The 19,585-nt window shown below is 36.4% G+C and overlaps 1 protein-coding gene across 1 annotated transcript in view; it reads right to left on the bottom strand.

Annotated features, from left to right (window-relative positions):
- The window catches only part of LOC100178796 (dynein beta chain, ciliary), a 41,775-nt gene extending 22,350 nt beyond the window's left edge, over window positions 1-19,425 (bottom strand). The window contains exons 1-48 of the mRNA XM_018817536.2: window positions 18,572-19,425; window positions 17,744-17,938; window positions 17,168-17,341; window positions 16,565-16,845; window positions 15,983-16,156; window positions 15,474-15,589; window positions 15,040-15,251; window positions 14,466-14,708; window positions 13,944-14,111; window positions 13,575-13,691; window positions 13,093-13,203; window positions 12,812-12,954; window positions 12,634-12,702; window positions 12,224-12,350; window positions 11,996-12,142; window positions 11,734-11,845; window positions 11,437-11,543; window positions 11,155-11,292; window positions 10,893-11,028; window positions 10,558-10,700; window positions 10,125-10,285; window positions 9,759-9,960; window positions 9,337-9,452; window positions 9,108-9,234; window positions 8,828-8,959; window positions 8,546-8,661; window positions 8,337-8,436; window positions 8,129-8,209; window positions 7,926-8,061; window positions 7,564-7,775; window positions 7,253-7,423; window positions 6,996-7,157; window positions 6,705-6,859; window positions 6,439-6,565; window positions 6,135-6,287; window positions 5,790-5,954; window positions 5,316-5,443; window positions 5,005-5,238; window positions 4,416-4,677; window positions 3,815-3,972; window positions 3,615-3,753; window positions 3,261-3,432; window positions 2,914-3,029; window positions 2,223-2,433; window positions 1,616-1,743; window positions 1,213-1,361; window positions 757-907; window positions 158-289 (exon numbers count right to left, since the gene is read on the bottom strand). Of these exons, the coding sequence (XP_018673081.1) occupies window positions 158-289; window positions 757-907; window positions 1,213-1,361; window positions 1,616-1,743; window positions 2,223-2,433; window positions 2,914-3,029; window positions 3,261-3,432; window positions 3,615-3,753; window positions 3,815-3,972; window positions 4,416-4,677; window positions 5,005-5,238; window positions 5,316-5,443; window positions 5,790-5,954; window positions 6,135-6,287; window positions 6,439-6,565; window positions 6,705-6,859; window positions 6,996-7,157; window positions 7,253-7,423; window positions 7,564-7,775; window positions 7,926-8,061; window positions 8,129-8,209; window positions 8,337-8,436; window positions 8,546-8,661; window positions 8,828-8,959; window positions 9,108-9,234; window positions 9,337-9,452; window positions 9,759-9,960; window positions 10,125-10,285; window positions 10,558-10,700; window positions 10,893-11,028; window positions 11,155-11,292; window positions 11,437-11,543; window positions 11,734-11,845; window positions 11,996-12,142; window positions 12,224-12,350; window positions 12,634-12,702; window positions 12,812-12,954; window positions 13,093-13,203; window positions 13,575-13,691; window positions 13,944-14,111; window positions 14,466-14,708; window positions 15,040-15,251; window positions 15,474-15,589; window positions 15,983-16,156; window positions 16,565-16,845; window positions 17,168-17,341; window positions 17,744-17,938; window positions 18,572-18,631 (7,269 nt within the window). The 5' untranslated portion in view covers window positions 18,632-19,425. The remainder of the gene's footprint in view (window positions 1-157; window positions 290-756; window positions 908-1,212; window positions 1,362-1,615; window positions 1,744-2,222; window positions 2,434-2,913; window positions 3,030-3,260; window positions 3,433-3,614; window positions 3,754-3,814; window positions 3,973-4,415; window positions 4,678-5,004; window positions 5,239-5,315; window positions 5,444-5,789; window positions 5,955-6,134; window positions 6,288-6,438; window positions 6,566-6,704; window positions 6,860-6,995; window positions 7,158-7,252; window positions 7,424-7,563; window positions 7,776-7,925; window positions 8,062-8,128; window positions 8,210-8,336; window positions 8,437-8,545; window positions 8,662-8,827; window positions 8,960-9,107; window positions 9,235-9,336; window positions 9,453-9,758; window positions 9,961-10,124; window positions 10,286-10,557; window positions 10,701-10,892; window positions 11,029-11,154; window positions 11,293-11,436; window positions 11,544-11,733; window positions 11,846-11,995; window positions 12,143-12,223; window positions 12,351-12,633; window positions 12,703-12,811; window positions 12,955-13,092; window positions 13,204-13,574; window positions 13,692-13,943; window positions 14,112-14,465; window positions 14,709-15,039; window positions 15,252-15,473; window positions 15,590-15,982; window positions 16,157-16,564; window positions 16,846-17,167; window positions 17,342-17,743; window positions 17,939-18,571) is intronic.
- Between the last annotated feature and the right edge of the window lie 160 nt (window positions 19,426-19,585).

Genomic DNA, 19,585 nt, shown 5'->3' on the forward strand with positions numbered 1-19,585 from the left:
CCTAAACAAACATAGGTGTAAAAAACCGGGCCTGTGTTATAGCCCCTGTCGTTGCTCCGCCGCTCGCGGATTGAAAAGTTACATCCATTCATTAAAAAATGGCAAAAATACGACGCACCTTTTACGGTAAAATAGGCTCCAAAGATAAGTACTGTACCTGGTCCTGCATCGTCGCTCCACCGAAGGCCCATACTGCAGCAAAGACGAAGTAGAGTTCATATAATTCACGAGGGGAATCGGCCGGAACGGCCTCGGGAGTTATAAGGCACTCGAGCAAGTAACACAACATCTGAGTGAAAAGTACGCAACATCATTTAAAAACTTAAAATCTTACACTTAGAGACTTAATTCGGTCAGGCTGTGAGTCAACTCGAACGAAGTGTAGATATAATAGGGTGGGATAGATGGGACACCTTTTTATTCTGTTTTCTTGTCTCATTTGGCAGTAACAAAGAGCACCCAAAGAGTTATATAACCGTATTCTTACGACTCCCATAGACCGTTGTTAAATGTTTTAAACACGATCAGGATATTCGGTTATTATATGTGTTAAAGGTGTCCCATCTTTCCCTAACCTACTATAATTATTGCGTCATTAACTTTAACTCTATGGTAGGTATTTGGAAATATGAGACAAACATTTCTTCATACTGGCTCACTATATGCGTTATGATGGGGAAATGTAAAGCATAACGAAACAAGACGATAAATGAAATGATAAAATCTTGCCGCATTTATAAATGAAATGACCCATACCTGTATCATTGTGTTATCTGGAACAGGAGTTATCGTTTTAAATTGGCTCCTCATTGCTTCCAGGCAGGTTGGCACGTATTTATCGAACAGAATTGTCAAGTTAGCACGTTCGGATTGAATACTGCGTGTGTCGATCCAACTTGTTACAGGCCTAAAAGAATACGCCGTATTAACAACGCCTTCGCCAATTCATGTTTTGAGAGCACGTCATATAGTATAGGGTGTGGTGTTTTCATTCTTTTTTCTTGTCCCATTTGGTAGTAAACAAAGAATATTTACAGAATTGAATAACCGTATCTCATCTACTTCAAAACAGGGTTGTTAATTTTTATAAAACGATTAGGAAATATGGGATTTAGGTGCTAACGATATCCATCTTATCTCATAGTACTATACGATCTAGGTCTTAAACATGAGCGCTACACTGCATTATAATTATAACAATAAGGCACGTACGGATTCCAGCCAAGATCTTGTGGGTTAACATAGAGGATTCCGGCACGAGATACAGTAGCAGGTGTTGCTGAACGTAGATGATAGATTTCAAAAAGCAACCTCATTGAGTTTGTGAGAGGTATGCGTTCATTGCTTGCCAGTGTCAACATCTGAGGACGAAAATTGTAGAATTAAATATTCATTTCACCATTTCGCGATTCTTACCGTGACGTTTTTAAAATTAAAAAGGTATCTCACTTATTTTAATAATGTTTAACATAATACAAAAAAAATCCATGGGAAATGTTGCATTTTTCAATTTATTCTTTAAATTTCTATAGGCTGCTGAGAAGCGACCACGAAACAGAAATATATGCAACGCAATATATGTTAATAACAAAGTGTTTAAACTTGACATCATTACCCTGTTATCGTCCATCACTGTGTTAAGGGATTCGATCCACATCGGATCTATGTCACCATCCAGTACTATCCATTTGGGATCGTTGTGCGATATGTTTGATTGGTCGCGCATCGTACTTGAGAATAAACCTGCCAAGTTAAATATATTGTTCGATATTCTATATTTGTGAGGTTTACTACGACGAGTCGCGCGATTTGACCAAGGATTTTGGTAAAGGTTGGCTTATGTGTTCAAATGACTATACAGTTACATGTTAGCTACATTTCTATATAGTAGGGTGGGGAAAGATGGGACACTTTTAGCACGTATTATTCAAATATCCTGAACGTGTTTTAAACAATTACCAACGGTCTATGTGAGTTGTGATGATACGGTTTTATAATTTGTTTGAATGTTTTCCTTACTACCAAATGGGACGAGAAAATAGAATGAAGAGGTGTCTTATCTTTCCTCTCCCTACCATATAATGTAATAAATGTTTCTGTAAATGGTAAGATTACTTGCGTTTGTGTCTGTACTTTCCATACCTCAGGAATTTTATAGATCAAGTATTTATATGGCATTTATCAGAAAGTTTTTAAGACGACTGCTCCGCACCGCCACCTACCGTCCTTCCATTCCCGAGTAGCGGGGTGAATGAAACCAAACAACTCGTCCGTAGTTAACGCTTTTGGGTTGAGGTCGTTCCAAACGGCTTTCTTCCCAGCTCCCTTATGCGTTTCGTGCAACGTCTTCAATATCTGAGACTTCCCGGCTCCGGCATTGCCGATGACGAACACGGAGTGACGTACGGCCAGAAGCTCTTCTAATTGAACGACCTAAAAAAGACTCGGTATCACAAGTGGACGACTGATAGTGTAGAAGAATTTTTGAACGAAAAATTAATTCGAGTTGTAAATGGAAGAATGTAACTGTATCACATTTCATCATTTGGTTAAGGCGCTTTGAACTGTACATTTTGAGATTCAATCATGTTTTGTATTTTTTGGCCAGCGCAATTTCAAAAAAAATATGCAGCAAGGCATACGTAAGATATTGTTTCTTTATTATGATAGAACAAGCGTTCCACATAGTATACTGTTGCGTGAAATTATTACCGATAGTACTTAATGTCCCATATTTCCTAATCCTGTTTTCAACGATTTAAAACGCTCTTTTAGAGTGCTAAGGATTCGGTTATATAAATTTGGTATATTTTGTTGTTTACTACAAAATTGGGCGATACATTTAATATATGGACCATGTTTTCTTAACCTATTATATATCAAAACCGAGTTTAGACTCGAGTTCAGACAAACCTTAAGAATAAAGTTTTCCTCCGGTTGCAGCTTTAAACGGGCAACCGTTTGTTTTATTCGTTTTTCGAACGCCTCATCTCGAATTCGAGGAACGTTTAACAAAGGGAAGAGGTCAGCTGCGGGGACATTAGGTTAAAATTAAAATTTTAGAAATTATTATTTTATCAATATTTCAAGTCGTTCCTCACGATTACAACTCCTTATAAGCTCTTTACAAACAGATTTCCTAACATATATAGCTGATTCTATCACATATGTAAACTTAGCTACTTTACTCACATATACCCATAGCTTGTACTAACAAAAGTTAAAAATAAATTATTTTAGCCAATGACTAAAGCACTCACTTATAAGTCCCATAAAAATAGGAACATCTTCAGTAACGATCTTTGGGAGGTTAAAATCCCGAAGTGCTCGCATCAGGACTTGCTCTTCTGGGCGTTGTTTGTCCGCTCTGCGTAGGGCACCGGCAACAACCAATACACTTTTCACCGCTCGCAATCCCCAGTCATAGTGATACTGGGTAAAATGATTTTGAATTGTTTGTAATATACAAATGTATTTGATCGATACGTAGGCAAGTAAACAGAAAAATGTTGTCGGTCGTATAAAAATGAACCTTTTTTAACTCACGATGGATTTTCGTTTACATAATAGTTTGCTTCAGATTATACTATTTTAAGGTCAATTGAATATCTCACTTGTTTTGAGCAAAGTTCTTTGCACAGATCATACAATGTAATAAACTTTCGTGCCAGTAGCCTAGCTTCTGTAAACCCTTCAGCTACAAGCATGTTCTCGCATATCATGGCAATGTCAGGCACCACCATTGCGCACGGCCTGTAAAAAATTATATAAATTTATCCGAAGCTTAAAAACCCAACCCTTTGTAACTGCTTACCTAAACAACGCTTTGAGGTTTTCAGGAAGTTCGGTCCTTCCAGCATAGCCAGGGTTCATGGTGATAAATATCCCAACACTCGGACATAACTTGATGTCATCACCCAAGAACATAAAGCGATCCTTTTTAGCTTTCAAGGCATCTTGGATCATCTTTACCTATACAAAATATAATTAAGAGAATTAAAAGCGAGTTGATATTTTCAGTTTGTTTATGTAGCATGTGAATTGGTATACTATGGTATCATTTAATAGAATACAAGAACATAATCTTCTTAATTTTTCGTTTAAACCATTAATATGTTATCGCCCCAAAATCTGCGTCTCACGAACTTACATCATAGCTGTGGGAACACTGCATAGTATTTCGCAACACTGCGCGCCCTCTGGCTGCAATTAGTGACAAGCGGCGTTTAAGTTCTTGGCACGAGAAACGCCTCTGGGCAGACCATTATCGGTTTTCCGATGGGCGGTCATTTAATGGCCTGGATATTTTGTCACGTATGCTGACGTAATGTAGGGTTGCGAAATATTAGGCGATGCTCCCTGTACCACAACGTTTTTATAATAATGTAAGATATAATTCCACTTCCACAACGCACCTGCACAGCCACTACTGATAATACTTCGATTGCAATTCTGTTAAACTCATCGAAACAACCCCATGCTCCAGTCTGGGACAAGCCTTTGTAAATATTTCCAATCGACTTGTAATCCATTTGCTCGGAACAGTTGAACACGAATACGAGAATGCCGAGTGCCCGTCCAAGATCCTTCGTGGTCTCGGTTTTCCCGGTTCCAGCAGGACCAGCAGGCGCACCACTCATAGTAAGGTTGAGCGACTGAGTTAATGTTATGTAACACCTGAAAATACGAATTTTAGCTATCTACACAAGGAAATCACTAAGCTATGAGGAAGTAACAAATTTTTGATGTTGGGCAAGGAATAAATATGGTATACAACTAAATTAAACCACCGTCAAAGATGTAGTAGGGTGGGGGAAGATGGAACACCTTTTCATTCTATTTTCTCGTCACATTTGGTAGTAAACAGAGAACATTCAAAGAATTAAGAAACCGTACCCTCCCGAGTCCCACAGACAACAGGTCATTCGTTTAAACACGATCAGGATGTTTGGATAATATGTGCTAAATGTGTCCCATCTTCCCCCACAGTACTATATAGCCTACCTGTCTGTTAGAGGAGTTATAACAAGTCGTGACGTATTCCCGAGGTATTCGTATTGATACAGAAATTGTGCGTTGCATATGTTTGCAAAGCATTGTCGCAAGTCTTCGTCCCATCGATGACGTAGCTGAGAGAGCCACGTAAATGCTTGTGATGACGTCACCTTTTCCGTGATAAGCTTGCCAACGACGTCACGATTATGAACATCAATAGTGCAAATAGTCATGATATTTTGCCTATAGAAATTCGAACAGTGTATTCAAGTTTACGAAATAATCACGTAATTGATACAGCGGGTATTAATAATTGTTACCTATCAAGGGGGTTGAGATCTCCTAGAAGATGGGATATGAGTGTGTTGAGTTGTGTCACTTGCTTCTTGTTGTAATCTTTCATCGCATTCTCAAACCCTTCTTCAAGTTTCTCAAAGGCTATTCCGACCTAAGTGAATGTAAATACAAGTTTTAATATTTAAACGTATAAATTACAATTTATGAAAAACAGATAGTTTTGTGGGGTAAAATAGGACACCTTTCGCACATAATATTTAAGTATTCTGATCGTGTTTTAAACAATTACCAACGGTCTATAGGAGCCGAAAGAATATGATTTTATAAGCTTTGAATGTTCTTTGTTTACTACCAAACGGGACGAAAAAATAGAATGAAAGGGTGTCCCATATTTCCCCACCCTACTATATTTACTATAGCTAGTGTGTGTAATTTTGCCTGAATACCAGAAAGTTCTTAAAGTATAAGTATAACCAAAACAATATTCCATGTATTACCTCAGTGGTCCACCAAATTTGCGAGCCAGCTAACGCAACTTGCGCAGGGTAGTCAAACAACCACTGATCACGAGCCTTCTCTTCATAAGCGACAACTGATTCCTGTATTTGGTGACGAACAGTGCTTCGTTGTGTGTCTTTCAATCTGTTTAACCAAACCTCAACCTAAAATAAATAAGTTCCATGTTAAACAAGCGTCGAGCAATGGGTTTATTTACTCCGGCGTTTTTCTGGAAGTAGTTAATTTCTATTATTTCACAGGTATAGTGCTATTTGAAAATATGTCTTTCCATTTACACACTAAAAGAAATTCAAAGCAATTTCCCAAGCACATCACAAACCAACCTGGCCAACCAGTTCACATGGTTCATCAAAATCGACATACTCCTCTTCCTTGCTGTACATCCCCAAAGCTGTTTTGGTTGGTTCACCATCTTCGTCCAATTTGAATTTGAGGTCGTTTATGTTGTCAAACAGTTTACGCAAATGCCGTGTAACCTATGTATCGAAATGTACTGTATCAAAACAAGTTAATAAAGGTCTATTATTGTGGTTCGATTTTAACCAGATCACCAGAACGTGTCCAGAATCGTTTCAGAAGTTTGGCCTCAGAAATCCAACCGTATATATACAATAAACGTAAACTAACCTTGGTTGGTTGTGTGCCTTTTGACAAAATGTCAAGCAGATCGGCAGAGGATACGAAGTAGAATCTTGGAAACATCAGACGTTTCTTTTCCAAATATTCAGCCAGAGATTTCTCACAAACTGACAACCTTAATTACACACGATTATTAATTATAGGGTTGTTGATGTAGATGGTGTTCATAAAGAAAAGAAGTTCATCCAAAATTTACAAATTTAAACACATAGGTTAATCAAGATCCATTTGCACCAATTGCAAACAAAGTTTACCTTTCAAGCAATCCTTCTAGCTTATCAAAAAGACCAGGTCGATTTGTTGATTCAATGACATTACTCAATCTCTCCGACTCTTCCATTAACTCTTTGAAGTCTTCATCAATTGAAGCAAACCTCACTGTGTCCTCTGGAAGTTGGGAACGAATATCCTGATGAGAGAATGTTTTCAATAAAATATGTAGAAGTAAAATATGAAAAGCTTTAACAAACAATTCAGTTTAACTGCAAGTTAATATTCATAGAATAGAACTTAACTGGCATAGAAAAAAACATGTGTTTATTTACCTCTGACCCAATAAAGATGCTTTCAAGATGGGACCAGGTCCTTTGGACCTCCAACCAAGCTTGGATGACGGTGTCTGCTGTCACCAACTTCTTCTGCCAATCGCTCACCTCCTCACGGAAGTATTCAACAAACTTGGATGTTAACATGTTTTGCAGCTGAACCTGGAATGAAATAACACACACATAGGATGAAAAATACATTTTTTAAAACAGATATGATGAATTACAACACAAATATTGATTAACCCAACCATCACCTGGTTATCTTCCAACGTTTCAATGAGTTCTTCATTAGAGACTAAAATTGCAGTACCAGTTGCATGATGTCGCTCATATTCAAACTCTACAGTGGACCATGTAACTCTCATTTCTTGAAGAACTTTTTCAATTCCCATTTCCTTCTTTGCTTTGTCAACAATGTTCTTAACCTGTAGTGCAGATATAAATAAATGTTTGCTTATTGTCTATTTCTAAGGTATGTTGGCAAAACCATTTTGGACCTTTGTGCACTTATCATTAAAGTGTCAATAAAAAAGTTTAAAGCACAACTAAAACTTATCATGCCCACCTCATCTTCCACACGGTGGAGCTGAAGAGCTAGTAAATCTGCCAACGTTGTGTCATCTCCCATTTCAAACCTGACGCCAGTTGCTGTCATAAGTTGCTGCCAATGTCTGTCGCGAATTGCTGGACTCTGTAGCTCAACCACAGCTCGCAATGATGTGATCATGTTCTTCACCATGGAGTCAAGCCCACTGAATGCATCCCAAGCGCGGGACTCTGGTAACAAAGTTTTCAGTTTTAGAGTCACTCGGCCTTTTTTGTGCAATTGCAAACCATTGCTAGCTATATCCTTTTCTTGTGTCATAGTATACACTTTTTAAATACTACCACAGAATAAGTCATTGGCAAGGTTTTGCGTTCATTTACCTTTGTCCAGGGTTCTTATCTCTTTCAGGAATCGTCTCAACTCCATATCCATGTCATCAACATTGATTTTCCTCCAACATGTTAGTGTCCAATCATCTAGACTTGTTCGTACAAGTATGATCATGTCCCATAGAGACTGTAATAAATACCATAGTAGATTTTTTACAGAGTAAGAGTCAATACTATGTTCAGGAACATTTTACCTTGAGATTGCGCAAGTCACGACGGCAAGCCTTCAGTTGCTTGAATTCGGGGAGATTTACCTCAAATAGTTCAGCAGATGTCTGCAAATAATAAAATAATAGTTAAACTGTGCAAGGGAAGATAAACAGTCAGTTATATAAGTGAGTTTTATAAAAATGTTTATTAGGTGTCTGTTTAATATTTTCTAAAGAAATTTTTTACACTAACCTTAATTTCCAACATTTCCAATTCCATTTTACAAGTCTCCCTTTCCATTTGATCCAATGTAACGTAAGGTTGTTCAGAAGTATACAGAAAAGGTGCACGTCTTAAAGCAAAATTTGTTAATATTACTTACTCAATGAAATAAAATTTGTTAATATTACTTACTCAATAGAATAACTAATTACTACATTTAGTTCATGATTTTAACATACTTTCTGAACGCTTCTCTGAACTCATGTTGTTTGACGTCAAACGCAACACAACGCTTTCTGATCACGGTGACTTCATTTGCTTGTAGAGGACTAACATTGTGGCGGATAGTGGTGGCCTGTTATCAGAATAATGTTTGAACAAACCAAAAATATCTATAGAAATAAATTCAAAAATACTGTTCTAAAAAATATTGTTAAAATATATTAATAAACACAACTGTAAAAATTAGTACACTTTAGCTAAAATTACACAAGAATTGTTGCACAATGTTTTGAACCAACCTGTTTCTTTGTAGATTCCCATTTTTCAGGGAGCGCTTCAAGTTGGGCATGACTTTCTTCTGGCAATTCTTGATCGTACGTTAGCAGGAGGTCAATTGTAGATTTTAGAGGCTCAAACATCCCATCTGTTGCCTATCAGGAAGTGACATTATTTAAATCTCACACTCAAGGCTATGGTTTCTAAGCCTTACTTGAACTAAAGTTTAACTTTTCAATAAATCCAAGGCATGAACATCAAGACAAAACAATATTACTACCCAGTCAGTGTAAATGTAAGTACCTGTTGCCGCTCCCTTACTGCCACCAGATTGGCCATTACTTTGACCAAAGCATCATAATCTCCTTCCTTCACTTCAAGTTGTAATCCATTGTCTGTTGTTTCAATGAAGTCTTCTAGTTCTTGCAAACTACAAAAAATTAAAGTGTAACTAAATGTTTTGCTAAAAGTGCATTTAATTAGCTTTTTTTTAAATAAAAAAAATTAGCCGATTATGGCCAGTTTATTTTACCTTTCAATCACATGTGTCATTAGATAATCCTTAAACATGTAACTCCATCTTTTTATAATGTTCAACAGAGCTTGTTGGAAAGGACGAATATCAACGCGGAACCAAGATGAAAATACCTTAGGATAGAAAAAAATTAAATTATTAATCATTTTAGAATTTTATTTACAAATGATACCACATTTTAAACAAATAAACTCCAAACACTAAAAACTAGCAGAAACCAGCTTCACATGCATTTAAGTACCGGGGTCAATATATCATAGCTAACCATAAAAATATTTTAAGTTTATATGTATGCATTTTTTGCAAAAAAATGTTACTGTACAAAGACACTTTTATTTTTATACACATTTAAGCAAATTTGATAAAAAAGCTTCTGTTATAACATATTATTCATATACATCATCAGCTCATCACTATACCTTGTACTCTGTTAATTTTGAAACCTCATCAAACAAGGCTTCATAAGAATCGATCTGCATGCGGAACTGATCAAGAGTTGGGGGAGATTCAGGGACTCCATGTTCTGCATGTTCTTCTATTTCCTCCGTGGTGAGGACATGATCATAAAGGAGGAATTGACGCATGAATTCTTTGCGATCATCAACCCAAAGATAGGCGTACCTGAAATATAAAATTAGCAAAGTATTATAAAATATCAGTGGAGAAAAAGGGGTTGTAATGGAGATTGGAAAAAAGAAAAAGAAAGAGTCACTTTTTAAATTGGTTCTGACAACACAACTAAGTATCACTAAAAAAACTTCTATGACATAGGTATTAATATTTACTTGTCAAAAGTTGCCTTGAATTCCACTGCACTTTCAGTAACTCCCTGTGTTCGATCCATGATCTCACTTCTCATGTTAGCGAGATCTAACATCTGCTCCATGTCTTCCACATAATGAGGAAAGTCAAGGTGAGATGCCACTCTCTCAACCAATGTACTCAACTGTCATAATATAAAAAAGAAAGAAGTTAAATTAAGAACTGAAAGTTCAAAAATTGGTGTTCACGGTGCCAATGCCATGTTACAGCATACACCACAACTTTCAGTAAGTTTGTGTTTTAATTTTTATTAAAAGTTTGCCTTTTTACAGTGGGGCTACCAAACAAATCATCAGAAACAGATACTGCATCTAAATTATTTCAGAAATACTTATATTCCTATTCACTGCATTAAAAAAGAAAGCAGAATAACTGTGAATTTCAAATAAACCTCACCCCATAAATTTCGGTGATGATACTTTCCACAAGATCATAAAATCCGTCTGTCATCTCATAATCCAGAGGAGGTTGGAAAACAACATCCGGAGTATTGAGGAGGAGCTTGCATTCAAGCAAAGGGGGAGGTCGAAGACTGTTGTCTGTTGGAAGGAAAATCAAATCAAAGTAAAAGAAATATAAAAACGCATTCTTAGCACATAGTTTACAAACAAAAATAATTTTGGCATCTGTAGGTAAAAATAAGTTGAAAAACATAAATGGTGAAAATAAAAATAAATAACTAGTGTATTTTAGCAACACAGATCATTAGACATTTAAAATAAATGTTTAACCTGTGTTTTGAACAAGATATCTGAGTGAGCACTGGATGGCACTAGCAAGACCATCAACTATTGCACCATCTACATATTCTAAATAACGTTGCCAACTCACAGATGATGAATCAGCTTGAAAGTGAGTAATATTTTCCTACAAAGACAAAAAAGGTAAAATAAACTTTAAATCTACAGTAACGTCTAATAATAGACTCTGCCACATTTTAAGTTAATCTGAGCATAGATGTTTGTTTACATGCAAGTACCACAAACTGTGTACCTTGATAAGCTTGTGTATCTCTTGTGCATCCTCATGAATTGAAACGTATCTCTTGCTTAGTCTCTCTTCTCTCTCATCCAGCATAAGAAGAACGTCTTTCTTGTCCTCTTTCCTCGTGTATAAAGGAATTTCACTCCACTGAAAAAATAACATTAAAATTATTACAAAAAAACTTAACAATTCATAAATACAAAAGGTATCAATACAGTACAGAATATAAATAGTAACACATTTAAATTTTAGATAAACTTAATTTAAAATGCTAAATTGCAGATTCTTTACTTTATCCATAATGTTGTGAATCATATTAACATTATCTTTTGCTCTCTGAACCCGAGACTCGAGGTCTGTTACTTTGTTTCGACAAGTTCTTATGTAGTCCCATGTTTCTGTTAAATAATATAATTTAAAAAACAGCAGTAATCATACCAAATTAGGGCTCATTAAACAATTGCATTTTTATACTTAGAATACCGAATTAAATTTGGTGTGTTCAACATGTTTGTTCTAGTTAAGACTACTTTCATGTGTTGTTCAACATGTTTGTTCTGGTTAAGATCAGAAAATGTCAATTTTTACCTTCTCCACTCCAAGTCCTAGTACCATCCTCAGCATCCTTAAGAAGATCATCTATCTGATCCAGTTGATCAGCTATGAGAGGATACTCAACCTCCAACACTGTGTCACGGATCTGTTACAAATATTTCAATGAGTAAGACTACTATTTAAATGAAATAATACAAATGATATAATCGGCTATATTTTAAAATCTGCAGTACTTTGCCTAATTCCTAATTTTTGGGCAGTATACACGCAAGCAAGGGGTGTAGAAACAGCAAACCTTGTTGTAAAGAACGGATGTAATTTCCAAATTTGCATGAAATTTCCACAAAGTTTCATTCTTCTCATATATAGCGGCAGCATTGGCTGGAATTGAATCAACACCCAACGAACTCAAGTACTTTACTTCTCTTAGAACAGATGCGAGCTAGAGTGTAAATGTTATTTACAGAATAAAATTGAAACATAATATCTTGGCTATTGTAAAATTGTTCTTATGGGACCTTACCTGAGGACTGAAGTTAACAGATACAAGGTTAGTGTGCCTGTCCCTTTCAATGAGGGGTTGATCCAGGTTAAAGTTGCAAATGTCGTCAGCAATTGATTGCCATTTATTGTACGTGCCATCCTCATACCTAATATTAATACTCATTAAACCATTTGGTCAAAAAAAAACAAGTTAAACATTAGGAAGGTATAATACACCAACATCTTAACATCAGAATTAAAAATAAATCAAAAATATGATCGAATATAGAAAAATAGGAGTTGTACTCGTATGAGACCCATTTTGTTTCAAGGTATTTAGTTTCAAAGCTAATGTTGGTATATACATGTTTGCAAAGAGGGACTGCAAGCCCAATTAACATTTAATAAAAAAAAATTATTAAAAAAAACTAAGAAGAAGAATAAACTTACGATTTAAGAAGTTTAATCATTTCATCGTATTTTGCAAAGACTCTTTGTGACTCATCTGATTGAAGTATTCTAAAAAATAAAATAAAAGTATTTAAACCCCCTCTGTATTTTCCTGGTTTATAAGTGTACAACATAAACTTTAAAAAGAAAAAAGGAGTAATTGTTTAAAGGTGCTTACGGATGTTTAAAAAATCTGAATTGTTCTTTCGGACCCTCAATCCGTCTTCTGAGTTGTGATACTCTCTGTATTGCACCGGAAACAGGCGGCATGTTTTTACTGTGATCAGAATCATCATTTTTGATGTAGGAATCAAACAATATCTGAGAAAATGGATAAATCTTGAAGTTTTATAATTTTTTTTAATAATATTTTTTGGCTTTAAAAAACATTTATATATGAATTTGACATTCTTAGTACTTTTGCTTGACTATTTGATAAATAATATTTTGAATGCAAACCTTTGATCTGTCAAGTTCTTTGTCAAACTCGTCCAACAGAGTAACAAACATGTGACCTGTTTCAGCTCGTATGATTGGCCGACTACGTAAGGGGCCAAGAATTGCCAGTAACTGAAATAAAGTTGGGTGATGAATGCTTGTTTAATAAATTGGACAGCGTATTCTGTTCTGTATAGATGAGGTTTAATATGGGTGAGGCGTGCCACTGTAGAGCATGTTAGACAGAATAATAACAGTAACTTTTATTTGTCTCTTCGATTACGGTAGGGAAGATTTAGATATATTTTAAACGAAAAGACAGGATATTGTGACAAAACAACAGTTGTTGAAACATGCTTACAGTTAAAAACATATTTATCTTATTGGAAGAAAATAAGCATGGTCGCTAGTTGGCTCATTATCTATGATATCATATTGTAAATGGATAACAATTAATGTTTATAGCTGGGCCTTAAAAAATACATTTAAGGTTGGTAATTCACCTTAAACATTCCTTCAATTCCTGAGCAATCGTTAAAAGCTTGAAGAATAATTGTTGAAACTCTGTAGTCAAGTTCTTCCACTTTGCGAAGGTATTCTGTGTAGTCCGTGAAAAATTCCTTCAAAGATATTTTAATTGGGACATTTCTTACCAAATAAACCATTAAAGTAAAAAATAATGGTAATTACAAAAAAAAAACAAGTTGTATACCAGTTTGGGCACAGCATGTAAAAAAAACAAAAGAGTATTTTTATTGGAATTCAGGCATAGTTTTATGCAGCCTGCTAAAAAACCTTTGATTTATATATACCATACGAAAAACAAGTAATACGAGCAACTGGAGAAAAAAAGTAAACAAATGGGTATTTACTTCATTGGTCTGGTCCAAGCTGTCATATGTTGACTCAGTGAAAACTTTCCAGTGTTCAGAAAATTCCTGATGAAGTGAAACGACTTGTTCACTCAAACCTCTCCCTTTCATTCCTCCAAACTCAAGCTTTTCAAGTTTCGTCATTTCAAGACAGGTGTCAAACAAGTTCTGTAAGTTTTTAGGTTATGAAAATTTTAATACATTGGTTTGCGCACCTGCCTATTAACCAGAGGTAATGGGTTCAAGGCACGCCACTGCTATCATTATGGGTGTATGTGTCTTTGGGCAAGACACTTAACGGTAATTGCTCCAACACAGTGGTCATTAATGGATTGTCTAATTATCAGCCACACACACACAAAAAAAATAACCACAAAGCAACATACTTGGTTAGCTCATAAGCTGGCACCAGGTGTATGAAACAGGACACCCGTGTTATAACAGCGTCCTTTTCCAGGAACGCAAGGATAAAGTAAGTTACATTTATTCATTGTTTTTTTTAAGCTTCAGTAATCCATTTACTTTTATGTCCTTTAGTCGTGCAAGAAAGACGTCCGCTCTCGCAAAGGCCATTGTAGTAGGGAAGTCCCAGGTTTTTTCCACTCCGCCGTTGCGTTGAGATTTCGCGTTTTCATAAATGCGTCGTTTTGAACGTTCATAAACCGATCGAAAGTGCTTGAAGACGTCAATGGCAACAACGATTCGGTCGTGAGAATCTTCTATCTCTCCTTTGAAGATCTCGTCAGCAGCAATATACGTGCGAGCCTAGAAAACGTAATATAACCTTGTTATGCCTCTTCGGCTGGGGAACTTGCCATAAAACAACAGTCGTTAGGGCGCTTCGGCTTTAAACATTAAACCGTCCATTGGTTAACGGGTTTGACCGTTACTCCTAAACAAAACAGGTAGCCAATCAACTTATTTAATTAGAATAAGATTCCCGTTCCTAGTATAAAAAAATTGTGCAGAAAAACACGAAAATTAAGTATAATACACATTACACTTGCTCGCGGTTAATCCGCCGTTAATACAACGGGCGCTGACGTCGCCTGTTTCTATATTTTCGCCTTCACTCTTAGTACTTGCAGTTACTAACCTGATCAATCAGCATGTTGCTTATCTCCTGCAGTAGAACAATGACACGCGGTGCAATGCAGTAATATCGGGAATGTTTCCAAATTAGCTCGATGACGTGCATGCTGGCGGACAATAGCGGTTTTACGTCCGGGAAATTGCCTTGCTCCATGTTTTCAACTAGACCTTTTAATGCTTGCAAGTGAGTAGTGATGTCGCGCGCCTCCGCTAATGCTGAAGTCGAAACGAAGAATGTTTATATTTAAATGTATATTGTTGCTACTTGAATGCAATTAGAGCTAGTTTGTTTTCCCTGTAGGTTTCTAGGGTATACAAAACACATTAACTTATTCCACTAGAAAACTCGATTTTTAATGACGTCAAAAATCCAATGATATCTGTGGATAAAAGGCAGACCCAGTAACAATGCTGACATTTCAAAGAGTTTACACTTACATCTACTAACGTCTTCAAATATTTTCTTGAGTGTTGGCCAGTAGCTGCTTCCAGAAGTCTGTAAGAGTCGCGCCATCTTTGCAATCTTAGGATTTCCCAGTTGGTCGCTTATAAACCTACAAGCGGGGAAAACAGCAAAAGATGTATAGTAGTGTGGGGGAAGATGGGCCCTTTTTTATTCTAGATTTTTTTCCCATTTGGTATTAAACAAAGAACATTCAAAGAATTATAAAATCGTATCCTCACGACTCCCACAGACCGTTGTTAATTGTTTAAAAACCATCAGGATATTTGGATTCTAAGTGCCAAACGTGTCCCGTCTTCCCCACCCTACTATATGATATCCTTGTAAATATGGTGTATACATCAGCCATGTTTTTACACGAAACTTTCCCAGATACAATTTTATGACGACTGTTGATTCGTTCGTCTCAAATACGCGGTCTTTATCTTCATATTAAAAAAAATAATAATTTATGGTTTTATACAAACCAAACCATACAACTCACTGAAGGTTTCCTGCTTTGACTTTCCAAAACTTGACTTCCTCGCTCGGCCATGGATTCTTGCCAGCAAGTAAAGCTTCTGACGAGTCATGTTGCACAACGCCCTGTACTTGATGCGCCCATTCGATCACGGTCGACTCTATTGCGTGGATCAACGGCCGATGACTGCTGTATAACCTACAGACAGTTGAAAAGCAAAGTATTGCATTATTAAACAAATGTTAATTGGCGTCGCGTATGCTAAATTACGATATGTCATCACGTATATAAAAACAAATATTGAAGTAGACCCTGTGTCAACGAAGAAATAATGACTGCATGTAGGCATAAGTGTTTAGGCTCTGCCGTATGTAGTGTTTATTAAAAAATCATATAAATTATAGGGTAGGGGTAGACGGGACACCTTTAGCACATATTATCCAAACATCCAGATCATGTTTTAAACAATTAACAACGGTCTATATGGGAGTCTTGAGAATATGGTTTTATAATTCTTTAAATGTTCTTTGTTTACTACCAAGTGGAAAATTGAATATAAAGTTGTCCCATCTTCCCCCACCCTACTATATCACACATTAGACCTACTTATTGTAAGTTGCGTTCTCGCTCACGCTGGACGTCGGCCTGCTATGCGAAGCGGAGCTACTTCGCCCTCCAACCTCCGGATCTACTTCCTCTTCCTCTTCTTCCGTTTCCATCATCTGCCGCGATTCCACGGGCATTGGGAGGACTGTCTTCCCGGACACCAAACCCTCAGAAACGTCTACTTTTCCGATGAGGGCATTCACGTGACGACCAATGTCATCCGAGACTACACCTGGCCACGTGACGTGGTTGCGCTGGTTGCCAAGCAACGAGAATGCAATCTGGAAGTTTAAAATATTTTTATACTAGAAACTCTTTTTTAACAATAAGGGATATTAAACAATAAAAGGAAAATAAAAATCTCAAATAAAATGACAGTCAATAACGATAATATTTGTTTTAAAGTATTGAATGTTCATATAAAATATCCTGATCGTGTTTTACACAATTAACAACGATATATGTGCGTCGTTGGAATATGGTTTTATGATTCTTTGAATGTTCTTTGCTTACTAACAAATGGGACGAGAAAATAGAATGAAAATGTGTCCCACTTTACCCCACCCTCTTATAAAGTCAGCAGTTACTTAATTAATAAGTTACCTCATGTACAAATGAAGTCAGATGGCTAAATGTAGTTGAGGACATGTCACCAGCAACAAGCACATTACGGAAATTATCCCTTGTTATTGGGACTGCTCGCCGTCTCATTAAGTAAATCGATTTATGTTTCATCGCCTCTTTGAACTCTCGTGTGATAGCGACTGCTCCCCCGACCTGGAAATGAAATGATTTTTAAACATTTAGACCTGTCTATAAGACTTAACTTGATTTTTCCAGATGTTATATTTATTTAACAACTTCAAGTATAGACGTTATATACTTTCAGAAAATATTCGAAGGTTATATGCTACAACCTATAGGTCTACAGACCGCAGAAAAACAAGCGGTTTACAAAGCTATACTGCATGTGTATATACTATTTTTCCAGATAGTAAATTATAGGCTGATGTCATAAAGAGAATAAGAGAAAAATAAACATATGTTGAACATAGTACAAGCTTGGGGATATTATCTTATCGTAGCGTCTTCTCTTCAAATCAGCGACTGGCTTTATCGCAACTAATACAAGTCGCGAACAAGCAACATAACGAACGTTAGGTTATACGATTAACTTACCGGCGCTGAAAAAATTAGCAAAAGAATCGACGGTTCGTCAAGAAACTGCTGGATGAGTTTTCGATTCTCGTCCGTGCTCATCGCCTTTTTCCATTTATCCATCTTCACTTTAAGAGCAGACATCACGTAGTCTTGGATGAACTCCAAGCGGATGTCGTCCGTGGACATCTCTTGCCCCTCTTCGTCTGACTGGTCCTGTTATAATTCAATCGATTAATCAGCTCTTACTTTTCAAGTGGTTAATTGTGTTGAATACGCGTGAGTGCGCTGGGCTGTGGGCTGTATATGCGGAATTTAAGCGTAGAATATTTTGAAAAATAAATGAATTAATGTAAAAAAACAAAAAAAAACATAGGATAGTTGAATTAGAAATTTATTATACCCTTTTTCTTATATAGTACTGAGGTGGGGTAAGATGGGACACCTTTAACGCACAACATTTAAATATTTTTTTATGAGAGCTGTCAGAATGTGATTTTATAGTTCTTTGAATTTTTTTGTTTACTACTAAATAGGACGGAAAGTAGAATGAAATGTGTCCCACCTTACCCCACCCTACTAAATATCGGTAAAATGATGCGTAGGGAAAAACTGTTTTAATATAGGTGCCACCGTGGACATAAAGCTGTACGAAAACGTATACCATTGAATTTGAAATGGTTTGTTATACATTCAAAACATCGATATCGTTTGAATCAAATGTTTGCTAACGACGAAGTATGACGGTAACACGTACAAAGAACACCACGCCTCAAAACTAATATTGAATCAACATCAATTCAAAGCTATTGAGGAACACTTTACAATTAATTAAACACGTTCACTTACTTGCCCATCGTTAATACCACCATATTCCTCCGATTGAAGTTTAACGTTGCTTTTCGCCATGCTAAACAACGGACTTTATCGAGCTTTATTCTTTTGTAACCAAACTTCTAAACCACAGTAAAAAATCCAATACTACACTATAATAAAAAAACAGGGTCCGTGGTTAAAGCAGTTAAAATAAATATTTTTTTCTATATTCATATTTCAAACAACTGATTCCATAGGATGATAGTGTTTTTCTGAATCGTTATCTCGAACTGTTTACTCGCCGTATCTGCCAAGCGTTGTGGTCTAACAGCAGTAAACAGTGTGGTCGAGTGGTAAGTCAAGACTGGTTAAGTACCACTTGATACTAGGTACATGAATGGACAAACTTCTCAGCCATCTGTGACTCGCTGACCACAACAATTTCTCCTACACTACTACGTACCATACTCTCCACACTATCTTGTCTATACACTTATAAAGTGTACAGTACTTTCTCTCACATACACTTCGTGCTGTGATACAAATAATCTGAACCTGCAATCTCATTCACTTTCTAATAGGCAACGGACACATACAACTCTACAGAAGAGGATTCCAACAGAATTACAGTTTACACGGCTTGCCTTGGTCACCCTGGCAACTACGTTAATAATCTACTACGAGTGAAAGACAGCTGATAATGTTCACCGAACCGACGTGGGAGAGCGTGTAGTAATAAACCAGCAGTTGTCGTATAACGACATGCCCCATAGATTTCAACAATACAAAAGCAAACTGAAGCTTCATACCACAGTAAACGCTTCTCGTAAAACATATGCAAACTAAAGTTTAAAATCTGAACTGTAACAGTATATACCAAATTAATAAAAAACGACAGTTCTGTCATGACAACTACATTAACCAAGTCGTGTCTGGAAAATATTAAACCTATACACACAGTACTCGGCGATTCATAACTGCTATTGATAGGAAACTGAACAAAGGCGAAAAATTCTCTCTTTTAAAAAAGCGTCTCTCTCACTGACC

This window comes from Ciona intestinalis, chromosome 2 (assembly GCF_000224145.3).
Source record: "Ciona intestinalis chromosome 2, KH, whole genome shotgun sequence".
Taxonomy (NCBI): Eukaryota; Metazoa; Chordata; class Ascidiacea; order Phlebobranchia; family Cionidae; genus Ciona; species Ciona intestinalis.